We start from the raw sequence: 14,493 nt of genomic DNA, 5'->3' as shown, positions 1-14,493 counted from the left end.
AGTCATTACCGTTTACCCCCCGGCAAGCTGGGTACTCATTTTACCGACCTTGGAAGGATGGAAGGCTGAGTCAACCTTGAGCCGCTGGGATTGAACTCCCAGCCTCATGGGCAGAGCTTTCAGACTGCATGTCTGCTGCCTTACCACTCTGCACCACAAGAGGCTCATACTCTTTAAATTCCCTTAAATTCCCCTTAATTTACTCCTTAATGTACTCCTTAAATTCCCCTTAATTTTTAAAAAGGGTTATTTTGAGTTTCTCTAAGGGAACCATCCCTGTAAACAGTGATGGAGAACCCAAATTAGCCCCTCTCACTATGTCTCCGATTTAAAGCTAATGAATCCAAACCAATTAGGAGGCCTCCTATTTGGGTAACACTGCCTAGGAGGATCAACAGAAAGGCAGGAGATTGGGCATGAAGGTGCAACAGAGTTAATGGAAGCTCTTCAGGAGGATGAAAACTTTGCACCTGTATGGCAGAAGTGCCGAAGGTCAATTGCTTAGCCGCAGCTTTGGTTTGGAGTACAAATTCTTGCCAGCAGATGTCCTCAGCCTCCCCAAGATGCACCATTCTGACTTGACTGAATGGGCCGAGGCAGAAGAGGTTTATTTTGAAAACAAAGAAAGACACCACTAGGGAAAGTTTTGTGGGCCCTTTGATGAAACATGATTCTGAGAATTTAGCAGCCTTCTCAATCTCTTTGAAGGAGGATGCATTAGCAAGATGTTAAGACAAATTTTACTTAGAGAGAAACAACATAAAAGATCTGCTACCTGGAACCCTTTGTTTTGTTTTATTTTAAAGCAGTCAAGAGAGCTTGATACTTCCCCGAAGCACATTGTTTGCCCCACAGCAATTTGGGAAAAATTGCTTGAAAAATTTACAGCTACTTAATTTGACAATATGGCTTTTTTTTTTTTTTAAAGGGAGCCGAAACCTGGCAAATGTGGAGACCAGGCCTGACATAATAAACAGTGATTATGTGATTTCCCAATGCCACAGAAACCAGGGCCTCTTCTGCATGATGGATAAGCTGATGAAAACTCACTAAATACATTGCTGTTTTTCGGATCTCTGCACAGAAGAGTTAATTTACTCCGCAAAACTGATTTTGCTCTGCATGGTGAACTGGCTCTTCGGTGCTTTAAGCGTCTTTCAAGCCTTGTTTCTGAAAGATGCTTTTCACCAATTCATTTCTCTCCTGGAGGTATTCTGCATGGAGCCAAATAAAACAGTTTAAAAAAACAACCAGTATAGACCGCTTTATTATATTACAATGGTTCTGCATTGAATATAGTCTGTTGAAAAACTATGTTGCAATGCTCTCTGCATGAAACAATTCATAGCCCTGCCCCCTGCAGTTTTGCCAACTCTGCTTTGTTCTCTAATGCAGTCACTAATCTGCATAACTAAAGAGCTTCTCTGCGTGGCTAATAGAGCGTTTCAGGCAGGCAGGAGAGAAATGAATCGGTGAAAAGCATCTTTCAGAAACACTTAAAAGACGCTTAAAGCACCGAAGAGGCAGTTCACCATGCAGAGCAAAATCAGTTTTGCAGAGTAAATTAACTCTTCTGTGCAGAGATCAGAAAAACAACTATGTATTTAGTGAGTTTTCATCAGCTTATCCATCATGCAGAAGAGGCCCTGCCTGTCTGTGACGTCCTATTAGCCATGCAGAGAAGCTCTTTAGTTATGCAGATTAGTGACTGCATTAGAGAACAAAGTGGAGTTGGCAAAACTGCAGGGGGCAGGGCTATGAATTGTTTCATGCAGAGAGCATTGCAATTGTAGTTTTTCAACAGACTATATTCAATGCAGAACAACGATTGTAATATAACAAAGCGGTCTAAACTGGTTGCTTTTTAAACTGTTTTATTTGGCTCCATGCAGAATAACTCCAGTGCATTTCCCATTTATTAAGATCTTCCATTTAGACAGATTTGTCCTGAATTCGTTTTGCATCCTTAAAAACTACCTGCGTGACGCACCTGTATATTGAGATGTTTTCAATCGGCTCGTTTGTTATACTGTCGCTGAGGATTATCCCCCTGGGAGACACTTTCAAGGTGATCTTCTGGAGTTTCTTCCCACTGGCTTTTGCCTTAGGAGAGAGAAAAGGTGTTTAGCATCAAGGTATTTAAGAAGACTGCCTGAGAAAGGCAGATAACTCAACTCAGAAAGCGACTGTCGGCTAGGCCCACATTAGCTAAGTATACGACAAACTTTAATGTGCCAATATAACAAAGTTTGAATTCAGTGGTGCCACTGGACTCAAACTTCATCCTGCTGCTTCCAACCAACACAGCTACCCACCTGAATCTATCTGCACCAAAATGAGAGGCAAGGGATGCCCCTGAAGTTTTTGCTTTGGTTTGGGCTCTTTCTGATTCAGAGTCAACTGGGGACCCAAACTGGGTAGATAGGTTGGACTGAAGTGCATTCAAAAAGTAAAAAAAAAAAAACTATACTAGAGGTTAACAGTGATGTCTCCTTATTCCTAGGAAAAAGCGGTATTTTGAAAGGCTCTCCTCAGCTGAATGGTCTTGTTTCTCAAACATAATATTGGCAGAGCCCGTGAGGAGGAGAAGATAGGCTGACATAGTTGTAGATGAGAGCTGTTATTACAGAGCAGTCTTCTTTAGCAGGAGCCATGACCTCGCCTGCAAGGGCTATCCTCCAGGTCCTCTGGCTTGGCAAAAGTAGGGCCATTGTACACCATGGTCACCTATAGAGCTTGGAAACTGGGGGCACACCTTTTTGCTGTTTGCACCCCAGATTCCCCTGCCAAGGGACTCTTGTTGAAATGTACCGGAACCTCACAGATTTGTAAGTGACGCAAATGTCCTTCAAATCAAAAAAGTGTTTAGCAACTTGTGATACATCATGATCATTTAATGTTCCCTAATTTCCTATAATGGCAGATACAGCATGTATTTTATGCAGTGCCTTCCATTTTATGAACTGATTTCCTAATGGGAATTTTATGTTACTGGAGCGAATGTATTTTTAGTGCCCTTGTCATGACTTACAGCGCATAGCTAGATGACAATTAAGCAGGCAAAAGGGACAAAACGGCCCTTAAATACAATACTGGAAGAGAGCTTTCGAATTACACAGGACTCTTCTTCAAGTCTAAGTATTTGGAGCAGAAAGTCTAGTAACAACTTCACTGCATGCCCACTGGCCATTAATCCAGGTGTGTTCTATAAAACAAAGGAAAGGTAAGGTGCAGAACAGAAAATATGTAAATCTGACTACCAAGGCTTTAACCTCAGTGCTGTGATGAAGCTATACAAGCCTCTCAAGAAGCAGGGTGCCCCCTCAAACCCCCAATCAAATATACAATTTAATTCCAGCAGAAAAATTAGATTACAAACCTGCAATGGACAGATGCATTTGACAAAGTGGTGGGTTGTGCTTTTTTAGGAGGACCACAATTCTTCACCCAGAGCCTGACTTTGCTCTGCAGTAGTTCACCAGCCTTCACCAAAGCAACAGGCTCTTTTGTGTGTGTGTGTTTTTTCAAATCACCCTTCTTTTTCCTTTACCACCACTGAGATCTGAAGCCCACACAGAAAAAATCTCACTGGTCACATTGTAATTTCAATGCTTCCAGGAAGAGGAAATACAATGATGTAGCCAAATTATGCTATCCACTGCAGGGGGTAGGACTTATTATTTATTATGGTAAAGCATGTGCAGTGTAGTCAGGAGATTCTGGGATTGTCTGGCAGTCTGGCAAGGACGTTCAGAGGCGGCTTGCTATTGCCTGCCTCTGCGTCATGACCCCTGGTGTTCCTTGGCAGAACTGCCACCCAAATCCTTGAAGATCTCCCATCCAAATACTAGCCAGGGTCAGCCTTGCTTAGCGTTCAAGATCTGATAGAATCCAGCTTGCCTGGGCAATCCGGGGCAGGGTTAGGGGGTTCAACTCAGCCCTATTGCAGGCATTGAAAATTAGTCAATGATCATTAAAGATGGATAACCCTCCCAAAAGCAAATGACAGCTTTCATTTATTAAACTGCATATTATCTTTAAAACACCCACACACATGTACAAAGATTTGGCAAGAAGAACATTTTAAAAATCAATTTTAAAAGGCAGATGATATATCTACTACAAGGTCAATTAGCTGAGCACATAGTCTAATCCAAATGGGTGCCTTACAGGATATAGCTACCATACTAACTCAAAAGGAAGACGAGCCTGAATACAATGGAACCCCTTTAAAATGTTACACACACACACACACACACAACGTTATTATGGGACATGCCTGTCACTTGTATGTGAATGTAAAATGAGCTTTCTTTTTTCATCATATATCAGTGGAAAAAAACTAGTCTTACACTGGAGTAAATGTTGTATTTCCCATTAAGAATGCAATACTGAATACATTTCCTAGACAGCAAGTCCCAGAGGACTCAGTGGGACCACCTTCCATAAAACCATTTCAGAAGGTGACCTTGGGCCAAACCCACTCTCTTAGAATGATCTACTACTAAACAGAGTTGTTGTAAGGATAAAGTGGAGACAGAGAGAACCAGGTATGAGCCCCTTAGCTGCTTAGAGAAACAGGGGATACAAACGTAATTGGTTTGGGCTGTGAGCAGCAGAAAGGATTTCCCACAGGGCATGTAGTCAGACAGAAAGACCTCCTGAGATATGCCTTCTGCAAACACTGCAAAAGTCAGCCATGCTGGCCGACCTCGATGTGGCACCTCTTCAGACAGGCAATTGCCCCCTTGGCCTATTAACAAGCGCCCCTTTGAGACAGGACAAAACGGAATGAAAAGAGGAAGCGAGAGTCACTCGTGGTTCCTATTCCATCCACAATTTTCAAAATTACTTGAGATTGGGTGGGAGATTGAGAAACACACTCAGGTTTCACAGCACCAATCTGGATTTACATGGCAGGGCTATGGAGGCTGCTGTGTGTCGTTCTACCTGTGGAAAGGGCTGCAAGGCCTCCTTTTGCAGCCCTCTTTGCTCACTGCTGGAGAAAAATGTCTCAAAGAACAACAGGGACATTGCAACATTGCTTTCAGGAAGAACACAGAAGCAGAATTAGGAATTGGTGGAAACTACAGGAAAACCACAGAGTTTATTGCCATTCCTAGATCTACCACACATTTTGTCTAGTTTTTCCCCAAATGTATCATAGTGATGTCAGTGATGTTGCATGCACTCCCCCCCCCCCTACACACAACCCTCCCACCAGTTGCCAGGCACAGCCTTGCAATCCTATGATATAACAACAATTTTTTTTGGGGGGGGGAGGTGTCAATCAGGGACAACACAGGACATGTCTTTTTCCCATAAGAAGCCAGGAACTACCATCAAAACGAGACCACGAGGGCTCACCGTTGCAACAATTCTTTTGACAGCAGCGGCTGATAAGTCTTCTCCTTTGGGTTGTTCGACCAGCGTCATACCTAGGTACTTCAGGTTGAAGAGCATGCCCTCCAGCAAGGTTTCCCTGGTGTCTGTCCAGTTTTCTGGAAGCTCTATCAAATTAAGAATGTTTGTTAAGAATATTTGGGATAGCACAAAGGGGAAAAAAAGAACAAAATCCTTCTTAGGAGGTTTCAAACAATTGTACCAGATGGTTTGGTGCCTTGAGGCCAAAACTCCAAATTAGAAAAAGAGTTGGTTCTTATATTCCACTTTTCTCTACCAGAAGGAGTCTCAAAGAGGCTTACATTTGCCTTTCCTTTCCTCTCCCCACAAAAACCATCCTGTGAGGGAGGTGAGGCTGAGAGAACCCTGATATTACTGCTCAGTCAGAACAGCTTTTATCAGTGCTGTGGCGAGACTAAGGTCAAGAAATCAAACCCAGCTCACCAGATTAGAAGTCCATGCGAAAGGTCTGTCTTGATCTACCCGCAAGGCTGTTGTGTAGATGGCACCCCCCTGCCAAGCTGCTTGCCCTGCTGCGACCCCTGTGAAAAGGTTGTTCAACTCCCAAAGGGGTCCCGATCCCCAGGTTGAGAACCACTGCTCTACACCAAGCTGGTGTATCGCCCTTAGTAATTAACACGGATGTTGGAAGCTGGGGGGAAAGCAAACAATCCAATTTTACAATTTTAAGAAAAATCTAACTGGGAAGTCCACATTGGAACTCCTTGTCTTATCCTGTCCTTCCTCTGCCGATCTCAAGTTAGCACCCATGTCCCAACCTCAATGCTCACCTCACAACAGCCCTGTGGAGCTGAGCATGTATGCCTGGCTCAAGCACACCCAATGAACTTAGTGGAAGAGCATGGATTTGAACTTGGGTCATACCAGTTCTGACCACTGATGTTTGTCAAAGCATCAAATAAAAGAATGACCAAAAAACACCCTTAACTATCATGTGAAACAAGTTGGTTTTTATACCTCACTTTTCACTACCCAGACCCATTATGCACGGGGGTTTTAGCGCACATTCGGGGTGGAATGGCGGCGACTAAAATCACGGATAACGCACGGAGCCGGCTGCAACCGGCCGCATCTTCGGTGCATGCCGCCGAAAAATCCGCGTCAGTGAAACGCGGAAGAAAGCGCAGCTTCCGGGTGACCGGGGTGCAACCAGAAGCGGCGCCCGGATCGCCGCATGCATAATCGGTTACTCTGGGTTTTGCCGCCGTCGCGCCCCGCCCCGTACATAACTGGTATGCGTCGCGTCTTCCCCCTCCGCATTTTCCATGTGACCCGAAATCGCCGTTTCGGCGGCCGTGCATAATGGGCCCCAAAGGTATCTCAAGGCAGCTTACAATTGCCTACCCTTACTCTCCTCACAACAGACACCCTGTGAGGTAGGTGAGGCTGACAGAGCTCTGAGAGAACTGTGACTAAACAAAGGTCACCCACATGGTTGTGTGTAGAGGAGCAGGGAATCAAGCCTGGTTCTCCAGATTAAAGGCCACCACTCTTAACCACCATGCTTGCATTAACCAAAAGAAAGTTTGTGGGGGAAAATCATCCCATAATTTCATGTGTTGAACATTTGTGGGGGAAATTATTCCATAATTTATTGGTATATTTGGGATGTGTCAGAATATAATATAAAGATATTTTAGAATTCTGCTTTGAGGATTCCCCCCTATATTTCATCCCCTCCCTTCAAAGACTGAGGCATGTTTAATCCAATCTAGTCACATATGAAGATTTAGTTGGCATGTCATGTCTCAAGGCAGTCTTGGCCCATTTCCAGCAGGACCTTAGTTCAGCGTCATCCACAGCTGAATTCAGATAACTGAAAATCAGCTACTGAACAGGGGCCGAGGAGCCAAACCCGCAGAGACAATTCTTTATCCCCCTCCATCACTGCCTGCCATCATATTAAGCTTGTTCTGCTTCATCTGGAATATCGCTACTGACGTCAACTTTTTTTTTTCATTTTTAATTGCCGGTTTTATATATGTGCATTGTTTTAATAGTTGATTTCTAATCTCTTTTAATTGTTCGTTGCCCTGCCAGTCGTAGGTAAACAGGTGGCGTAATGTAATTTATGATCATTACCTCTCAGAGAAAGGCACAAGGCGTTTTTATGACTGACAAGCAAACAGCCTGCATGCCGTGAGGAAAAAAAGGAGGTGCAATTTTGCGACCGATACCTCCATAAGAAGTAGATGATATGTGCTTCGTTTCTACCGTCTGAACCACATCCTCTGAAGGAAGCTGTCTGAGCCTTATTTAAAAACCTCTCCCAAGTCTGCCGGCATGTCTGATCTTCCCTCAAGGAGAGGGCCCAGGTGTCCAGCAGGTTAGCAGTACAAGACGACAGCCAGCCCTTTCCTCCAGAAAGTCTGTGGAGATGAATGAGCCCAACAAATTCCCCCCCACACACACACACAAAATTGCGGCCTTTTAGTAAACGGCAGGCAGATTGCTCAAGGACTGTTACTTCAGGGGGAGGGAAGCACAGCTGGCCCAAGAAATAGGAAAACATTTAGCTTGTGATTCACACCAAATAAACTGACAGTTGTTTCATTCATCTTAATAAATACAAGGCACATAATCCACTGCAAAGGTTTCCATCATGGGTGCTTGTTTTTTAAAAATATGCGGCAGTTGCTCTATGAATACAACTTCCTGCTGCCTTAGAATACACAGGTCAGACACGCATTCCTCTGACTTTGCCGCTGTGGAAGTGTGATCTTAAAGCAGGATTCCCCAACATGGTGCTCATGAGCACCACAGCACCTGTCAGTACTTCCTGTCGGTTTTTAGGAAGTGTGTGGGGCCAGTGTAAAGCAGGACCTATTATTTGGCTTCCCTGATTCAAATTATAAGATTTCCCACTGGAGGAAGAGGAAGACTGGTAAACACCTGGGCTTTCCTTAAATCTGAATGGTTCAATTCCCTCTTCAGAATTTATTTCTTCCCAGGAGGTCTGGGGAGGAGGTATTCCATTTGGCTCCGCCTCCAGTGACAGCCATTTTGGGTTTCACTCCACCTCCCATTTTGGAGTGGTATTTACCACCCCTTCTCAAAATTCCAAAGGTGCCTCAAAAAACTTGAGGACCCCTACTTTAAAGGTTCTATATATGCACCACATTGTGGTGGGGTTTTCTCTATGGTATGTTTCCACATCAGTGCCAAAAAGGCCAACTGCGTAGCTTCATCCCTCCATGTTCTAAACAGTAGAACAGCTTTCCCTGAGAGGTGGAAGAAAATGGCTGAACATTATTCCATGGCTCAGACCTTACTGTTAAAGACCAAGATATATGTTTGCAGGGGGGGATTACACATTAGTTCTTCACCCTGGATATCCCTTAGTGTAAAAAAAAAAAAAAAAGAGTACCAGGTTTTCAAATACTAGCAAATGCAACTCTGTGTCCATCTACATTTCACACCTCCCTCCCATGCATCAATTCATTTCCACATCTAGATCCCTTATCATTAAAGACTGCTGTAATTTATCATGAATAACAACCACGAAAGTCACTGCTAACAAGATGTAAAAGCTGCTCCAAACACTTGCAACAACCTAGACCAGGGGTAGTCAACCTGTGGTCCTCCAGATGTCCATGAACTACAATTTCCATTAGCCCCTGTCAGCATTTGCTGGCAGGGGTTCATGGGAATTGTAATCCATGAACATCTGGAGGGCCACAGGTTGACTACTCCTGACCTGGACCACAAACAGAGTGCTATATAAACATTTCATACTTCCCCTCTACCCTGAACCTGGGTCCCATTATACTAGTCCGGCACTCTTAACCATACAGATAATAATAACCTGAATGCTCCAGACTAGCTAAGAGTCCAAGATTGGGATGGGACAAGACTGACATCATAGTGGATCAGGTACCTTCTATGATACTCCCTGGTCCACCAGCCCCCATTCCTGCCCACATATGTATCAGAGAGATGTAACATCTGCACAGGCTTAGACGTTAGCATTTCACAACCTCACAGTCTAAATGGCATCTAGGGTTGACACACTCTCTTGGTCAACTGCCACATTTGGGGAAACTGAGAAGTGAGAAGCCTGAATTTGTAATCAGAGAACCACAGAGTTGGGAGGGGCCATACAGGCCATCTAGTGCAACCCCCTGCTCAATGCAGGACCAGCCTAAAGCATCCAGGAAAAGTATCTGCCCAGCTGCTGCTTGAAGACTGCCAGTGAGAGGGGGCTCACCACCTCCTTAGGCAGCCAATTCCACTTCTGAACACACAGTTTAAACCCACTGATGCAGATCCTTTCCTCTGCAGTCGAAAGTCACTGCCTGCCCAGCCTCCTTGGTCCTTTCTCATGCTACAGGCTCCCCCTCCCCCCCCATTACATTCTTGGATAAAGGTTCAAAAATGCCACGGAAGGAAGATCCATCTGAGCAGCTTTTTGTCCTTACAGACCTGTTGCAAAACCTCTTGGAAAATGTATGCTGAACTGAATGAGGAAGCTCCTTTGGACACAGGAAGTCCCCTCCCTTCCCAACAGGAAGTCTATACAATAGGGCTCTAAATGATTCCTCCTTCCCCACCCCCAACTGCAGCAAACCTTTGATGGATCACAGTGGGCTGAAGCCCCATTCTAAAGAAGGAAGGAAGGACACAAAAAGAGGCAGAGACAAAAATAGATGCTGGCTCAGATTTTTCTGTTTTTTGACACCAACATGAAGCAAAGAGGGAAGAGTTTGGTGGGGTTTTTGTTCTCTCCCGAAGGCCCAAAGACACTGCACCCTCCCCTCTATTTGAGTTGGCAATTGTATAAGACTCCTTGGGTTTCCGATCACTGTCCAAGAGAGAAGGGCTGGATCGTAAGCCAAGCACAGAGATACTGGTTTTGAAAAGGAGGCCCAGACACAGGGGAAGTGAGGGCCTCGTTTCTGACCGGCTAAGTCTGGGGCAGCTCTTGCATTCCTGGGCTGGGTGCCACCAGCTATCCCTTTGCAAACTTGTCAGCAGCAGCATCAAGCTGCTGGAAAGTCAAGATTTTTGGCCTAGCAATGGCACCACCTTTGTCTCATAGGAGATGCTAAGAGCTAGGAGTCCAAGGGCAGATCTAGACAACACAACAAAAATTACTTAGGCAATGAAAGATCATTTTCAGGGCAATGGGCCTTTTTTTCTGACAAACTCACAAAATAGCAACCGCTGAAGTCTGAGCTTTAAGAAGCCAAGTTCCTAGTCCTTAGGGTGCAAAATGAGGATTCGCAGTTTGAGAGCAACATCGAGTAAAATCTCCAAAGGCAAAGAGGTGCTGAGTAGGATACTCAGGAATTAGGCCTCAGACGTTCTCAGCGCAAATACCCAAGTTATGCAAATCTGCTAAACTTGCGATTTGCACAGATGAAAAGTTCGTCTTTTTGATCCATGGGGAAGTGTTTATAAAGCACACACAGTCCTAAGTGGACGTGCACTGGGTGATACATTGACCAAGTTCACACATAACACCCTTGCTGGATCAGACCAAGGAGTTGTCTAGACCGGTGGTCCCCAACCCCCAGGCCGTGGCCCAGTGCCGAGCCGTGAAGGCCCTGTCACCGGGCCACAGCTCCCTCTCCCCGCAGTAAGAAACTTCCCAGGCCGCAAAAGCAGCCTATTAGCTTGCGGCCCGACAAGCTTCTTTTTGTGTGTGTGGGGGAGGGAAGCAGGGCTGCGCATGCGCCATGTGCAGCCACAAATGCGCATGCACAGCAGTTTCGTGCATGCGCAGAAGTACTGCACAAGCGCATTTGTGGCCGTGCATGCACATTGCGCACTGCGTGCCACGCACCACTATCGCCCTCCCCACCGCCGCCGGTCTGCAGCCTTAAAAAGGTTGCGGACCACTGGTCTAGACCACAGTCCAGTTTTCAATAATGAGGTACAACATATTCTCAGTAAGCTTACAATCAAGAGCTGAACACAACAGCCCACACCGGCTCTTTCATGCCTCTCCCCAGCAACAGGTACCCTTTCAATCATCATGTCTAACAGCTCTGACTCTCTTCCATGACTAATTCTCTTTAAAGCCAGGTAGTGGCCAAGAGCATTTACTGTAGCAGGGAATTACACAAGTCACTTCCACACCACGCAAAATACATTTTAGATCTCTGAAACCCAGAATAGGTTCATTTCAGCCGCTGTCTCCATGTTTGAGTATTACAGGGGAAGATGAAAAAAACCCTTCTACCCATTTTCTCAAAACGCTGCACAATTTTCTCAACCTGCTATCACGTTGCCCTTTTAGTTACACCCCCCCCAACTCAAAAAGCCTCAAATATTTAACTTTTCCTTGGGGTGGAGGGAGAACGAAAGATAAACAGGAGCTTAGTCACCATGGGCTGAACAGGGAGGCTGGGATAGGGTTTTAAACAAAGAGAAGCACACATCCTGGAACGCTGACTACACCAGGCTTGCTCAACCCAGGTTTCGTGAAACCCTGCGGTTTCTTGACAGCCCTCGAAGGGTTTCCCCAATGGGTGGGAGTTAATTAATGTTTAAAGGTAAAGGTATCCCCTGTGCAAGCACTGAGTCATGTCTGACCCTTGGGGTGACGCCCTCTAGCGTTTTCATGGCAGACTCAATACGGGGTGGTTTGCCAGTGCCTTCCCCATTAATTAAAGTTTTTTTTTTAATTGTTAAATGTTAATTGGGTGATATGACCATACATGGCCCCCCTCTCCCAAAATGGCCAATGGGCCTGGAGGGGGTGGGAAGGGGAGAAGCCCTGGGTAGGCATGGACACAGCTATGCTTCTCAACCATACTCTGCATGATAGGGTTGTGAGTGTCTTGCATAGTGCAGGGGGTTGGACTAGATGACTCAGGATGTCCCTTCCAACTCTATGATTCTATGATTGCACCACTTCTAGGGTTTCTTGATGCCTGAAGAATGTTTCAAGGGTTTCTCAACAGTAAAAAAAAGTTGAGAAAGGCTGAACTAGACCACTGGCAATCTATATTCCAATCCTGAACCAGTCTGTGAATCCTGACAGCCCTCCCCAATCTGTCAATCATCTGCAAATGCTATCCTCCCCACCCCCATCCCAGTGTCAAATAGCAGCAGAGGAAGCCAGGAGTTCCAGGGAGTGGGAGGGGGTGTCTTCGTATCACCTCCTGCCTGATCATTTTAACTGGCAATACTAGGGACCGATACTGGGACCTTCCATGTGAAAAGCGGATGCTTGAGCCACCAAGTCGTGCCTCCCCCCAAGGACACATATAGGGTTCCCTCCACTTCTTCCATTCACCACTGCCATCATCACCAGCGGCAAGTTTTTTTAAATTATTATATAATTAAATAATAATAATAATATGCCTGTGAGATGTAGTTGGTGGTGGGAGGGGTCTCTGGGCTCTGATTGGTGTATTGCTTCATTGGCCCTGACCGAAAGCCTGGTGGAAGAGCTCCCTTTTGCAGGCCCTGTGGAACTGTTTTAGTTCTGGCATGGCCCTGATCTCTTCTGGGAGCTCATTCCACCAGGTGGGGGCCAAGACAGAGGATGCCGTGGCCCTGGTCAAGGCCAGACGAGCCTCCCTGGGATCAGGGATCACCAGTTTATTTGTGCCTGCAGAGCGTAATGCTCTTTGGGAGGCATAGGTGGAGAGGCGGTCCAGGGCTCAGACCTTTTGTAAAAGAAGTTTATCCTCCGTCCCGTTGTGAGCACTTTGGCATTTCAGCATTGCCCTGATCTTAGCTGCTTCTCTGCTCTGCACGCACGGGGCTCTCTGCTCACTCCAGATACGGACAATGGATGTCAACTCTAGCAAAAGAAAGAATGAAAACACAGCTACCCCAGGGAAGGCCTTTGACCGGGATGCTGCAGCCCAGAATTCAGGCATGCAAGGCTGAGAACAATCTCTCCTGCAGGATTCCAGATCCAGGCGTGGTCCTGACGAAGAGATTACTAAGCAGTCAATTACTGTTTGCTGTGCTGCTCAAAGAAGCAGGGAAGCCCTCTCCCAATTCAACCACACACCCTGCGTGGTCATCCCAGATGATTAAGAATTCGGCCCAGAATGTGGAATGCAGGGAAATCTTCTAACAATAGATGGGATGACTCAGGAGAAGGTGTTGTATACAGTGGCGGGAACAGGCTGCCTTTACTCAGCAAAGAAAAATAGCCACTTTCGTTTCACCTGCATCACTTCCTCCATCTGCTAGATCGGAACCTGCATTGAGCAGGGGGTTGGACTAGATGGCCTGTGTGGCCCCTTCCATCTCTATGACTGTAACCCTTTGGATCCAATGTATTTTACTCTAAACAAGTCTGCACTATCGTCGCCTGCCACAAATAGGGCAAAACTGGAGATGGTCATGCTGCCCACCCTGAGCCTGTTTTCTTTCAGCTTAACTTGACAAGAATGTACAAAGGATAAAATGGGGGGGAGGGGGAGATAGACCACTTATTCCCTGCCCCCCACATCAGTTCCTAGCAGGAAAGTCCCTTGTGGTATTCTCATAATTCCTAATTTGTCCTACAGGCATGGCTTGAAAAGTATATAGAGAAAGTCATAGAGTTGGATTACGGTTGCCAACTCCCTCTGGACATTTTCTTCAGCGGAACTGATCTCTAGTCTGAAGATGAGCCATAATTCTGTTGGATTCCCCAGGCCCCACCTGGAGGCTGGCATTCATAGGTTGGATACAGCAATCTATCAGCAGAAGATGCTGGAGATGAAGATTTCTGTTGTATCCCCTCCTTCCCTATACTTGAGGAGATCTAGAGGATCAGAGAGCTGCAGAGAACATGGGGTGCAGTTACTTCCCCTTCCGTCAGCACAGCTGTTCTTCATTATGGACCACCCATGCCAGTCCACACATTTCCCAAGACCTCTTTATTTAATCAACTTTCCACAGGTCAAAAGGGACTGAAGGAAAACTCCACAATTTCAGGCGGATGACTCACCAGATCCAAGCTAGATTCTGGTGGGTAACCATGGTGGTCTGAAGCAGCAGAATTAAGTTGGAGTATAGTGGCGCCTTTAAGACCCACAAAGTTTTATTCCAATATGAGCTTTCATCTGATGAAGCAGGAGTAGTCAACCTGTGGTCTTCCAGATGTCCACAGACTAC

At 45.8% G+C, this 14,493-nt stretch overlaps 1 protein-coding gene across 2 annotated transcripts in view; it reads right to left on the bottom strand.

Moving 5' to 3' along the window:
- LDLRAP1 (low density lipoprotein receptor adaptor protein 1) overlaps positions 1 to 14,493 on the bottom strand; it is an 85,145-nt gene that overhangs the window by 44,621 nt on the left and 26,031 nt on the right. Inside the window, exons 2-3 of one of the 2 annotated variants that reach the window (XM_077337645.1) lie at positions 5,368 to 5,510; positions 1,991 to 2,103 (exon numbers count right to left, since the gene is read on the bottom strand). In XM_077337645.1, coding sequence (XP_077193760.1) covers positions 1,991 to 2,103; positions 5,368 to 5,510 — 256 coding nt within the window. The remainder of the gene's footprint in view (positions 1 to 1,990; positions 2,104 to 5,367; positions 5,511 to 14,493) is intronic. The other variant, XM_077337646.1, reaches the window with a different exon arrangement.

This window comes from Paroedura picta, chromosome 5 (assembly GCF_049243985.1).
Source record: "Paroedura picta isolate Pp20150507F chromosome 5, Ppicta_v3.0, whole genome shotgun sequence".
Taxonomy (NCBI): Eukaryota; Metazoa; Chordata; class Lepidosauria; order Squamata; family Gekkonidae; genus Paroedura; species Paroedura picta.
The sequence above is the reverse complement of the archived record's forward strand: the minus strand, read 5'-3'. Positions and strand labels throughout refer to the sequence as shown.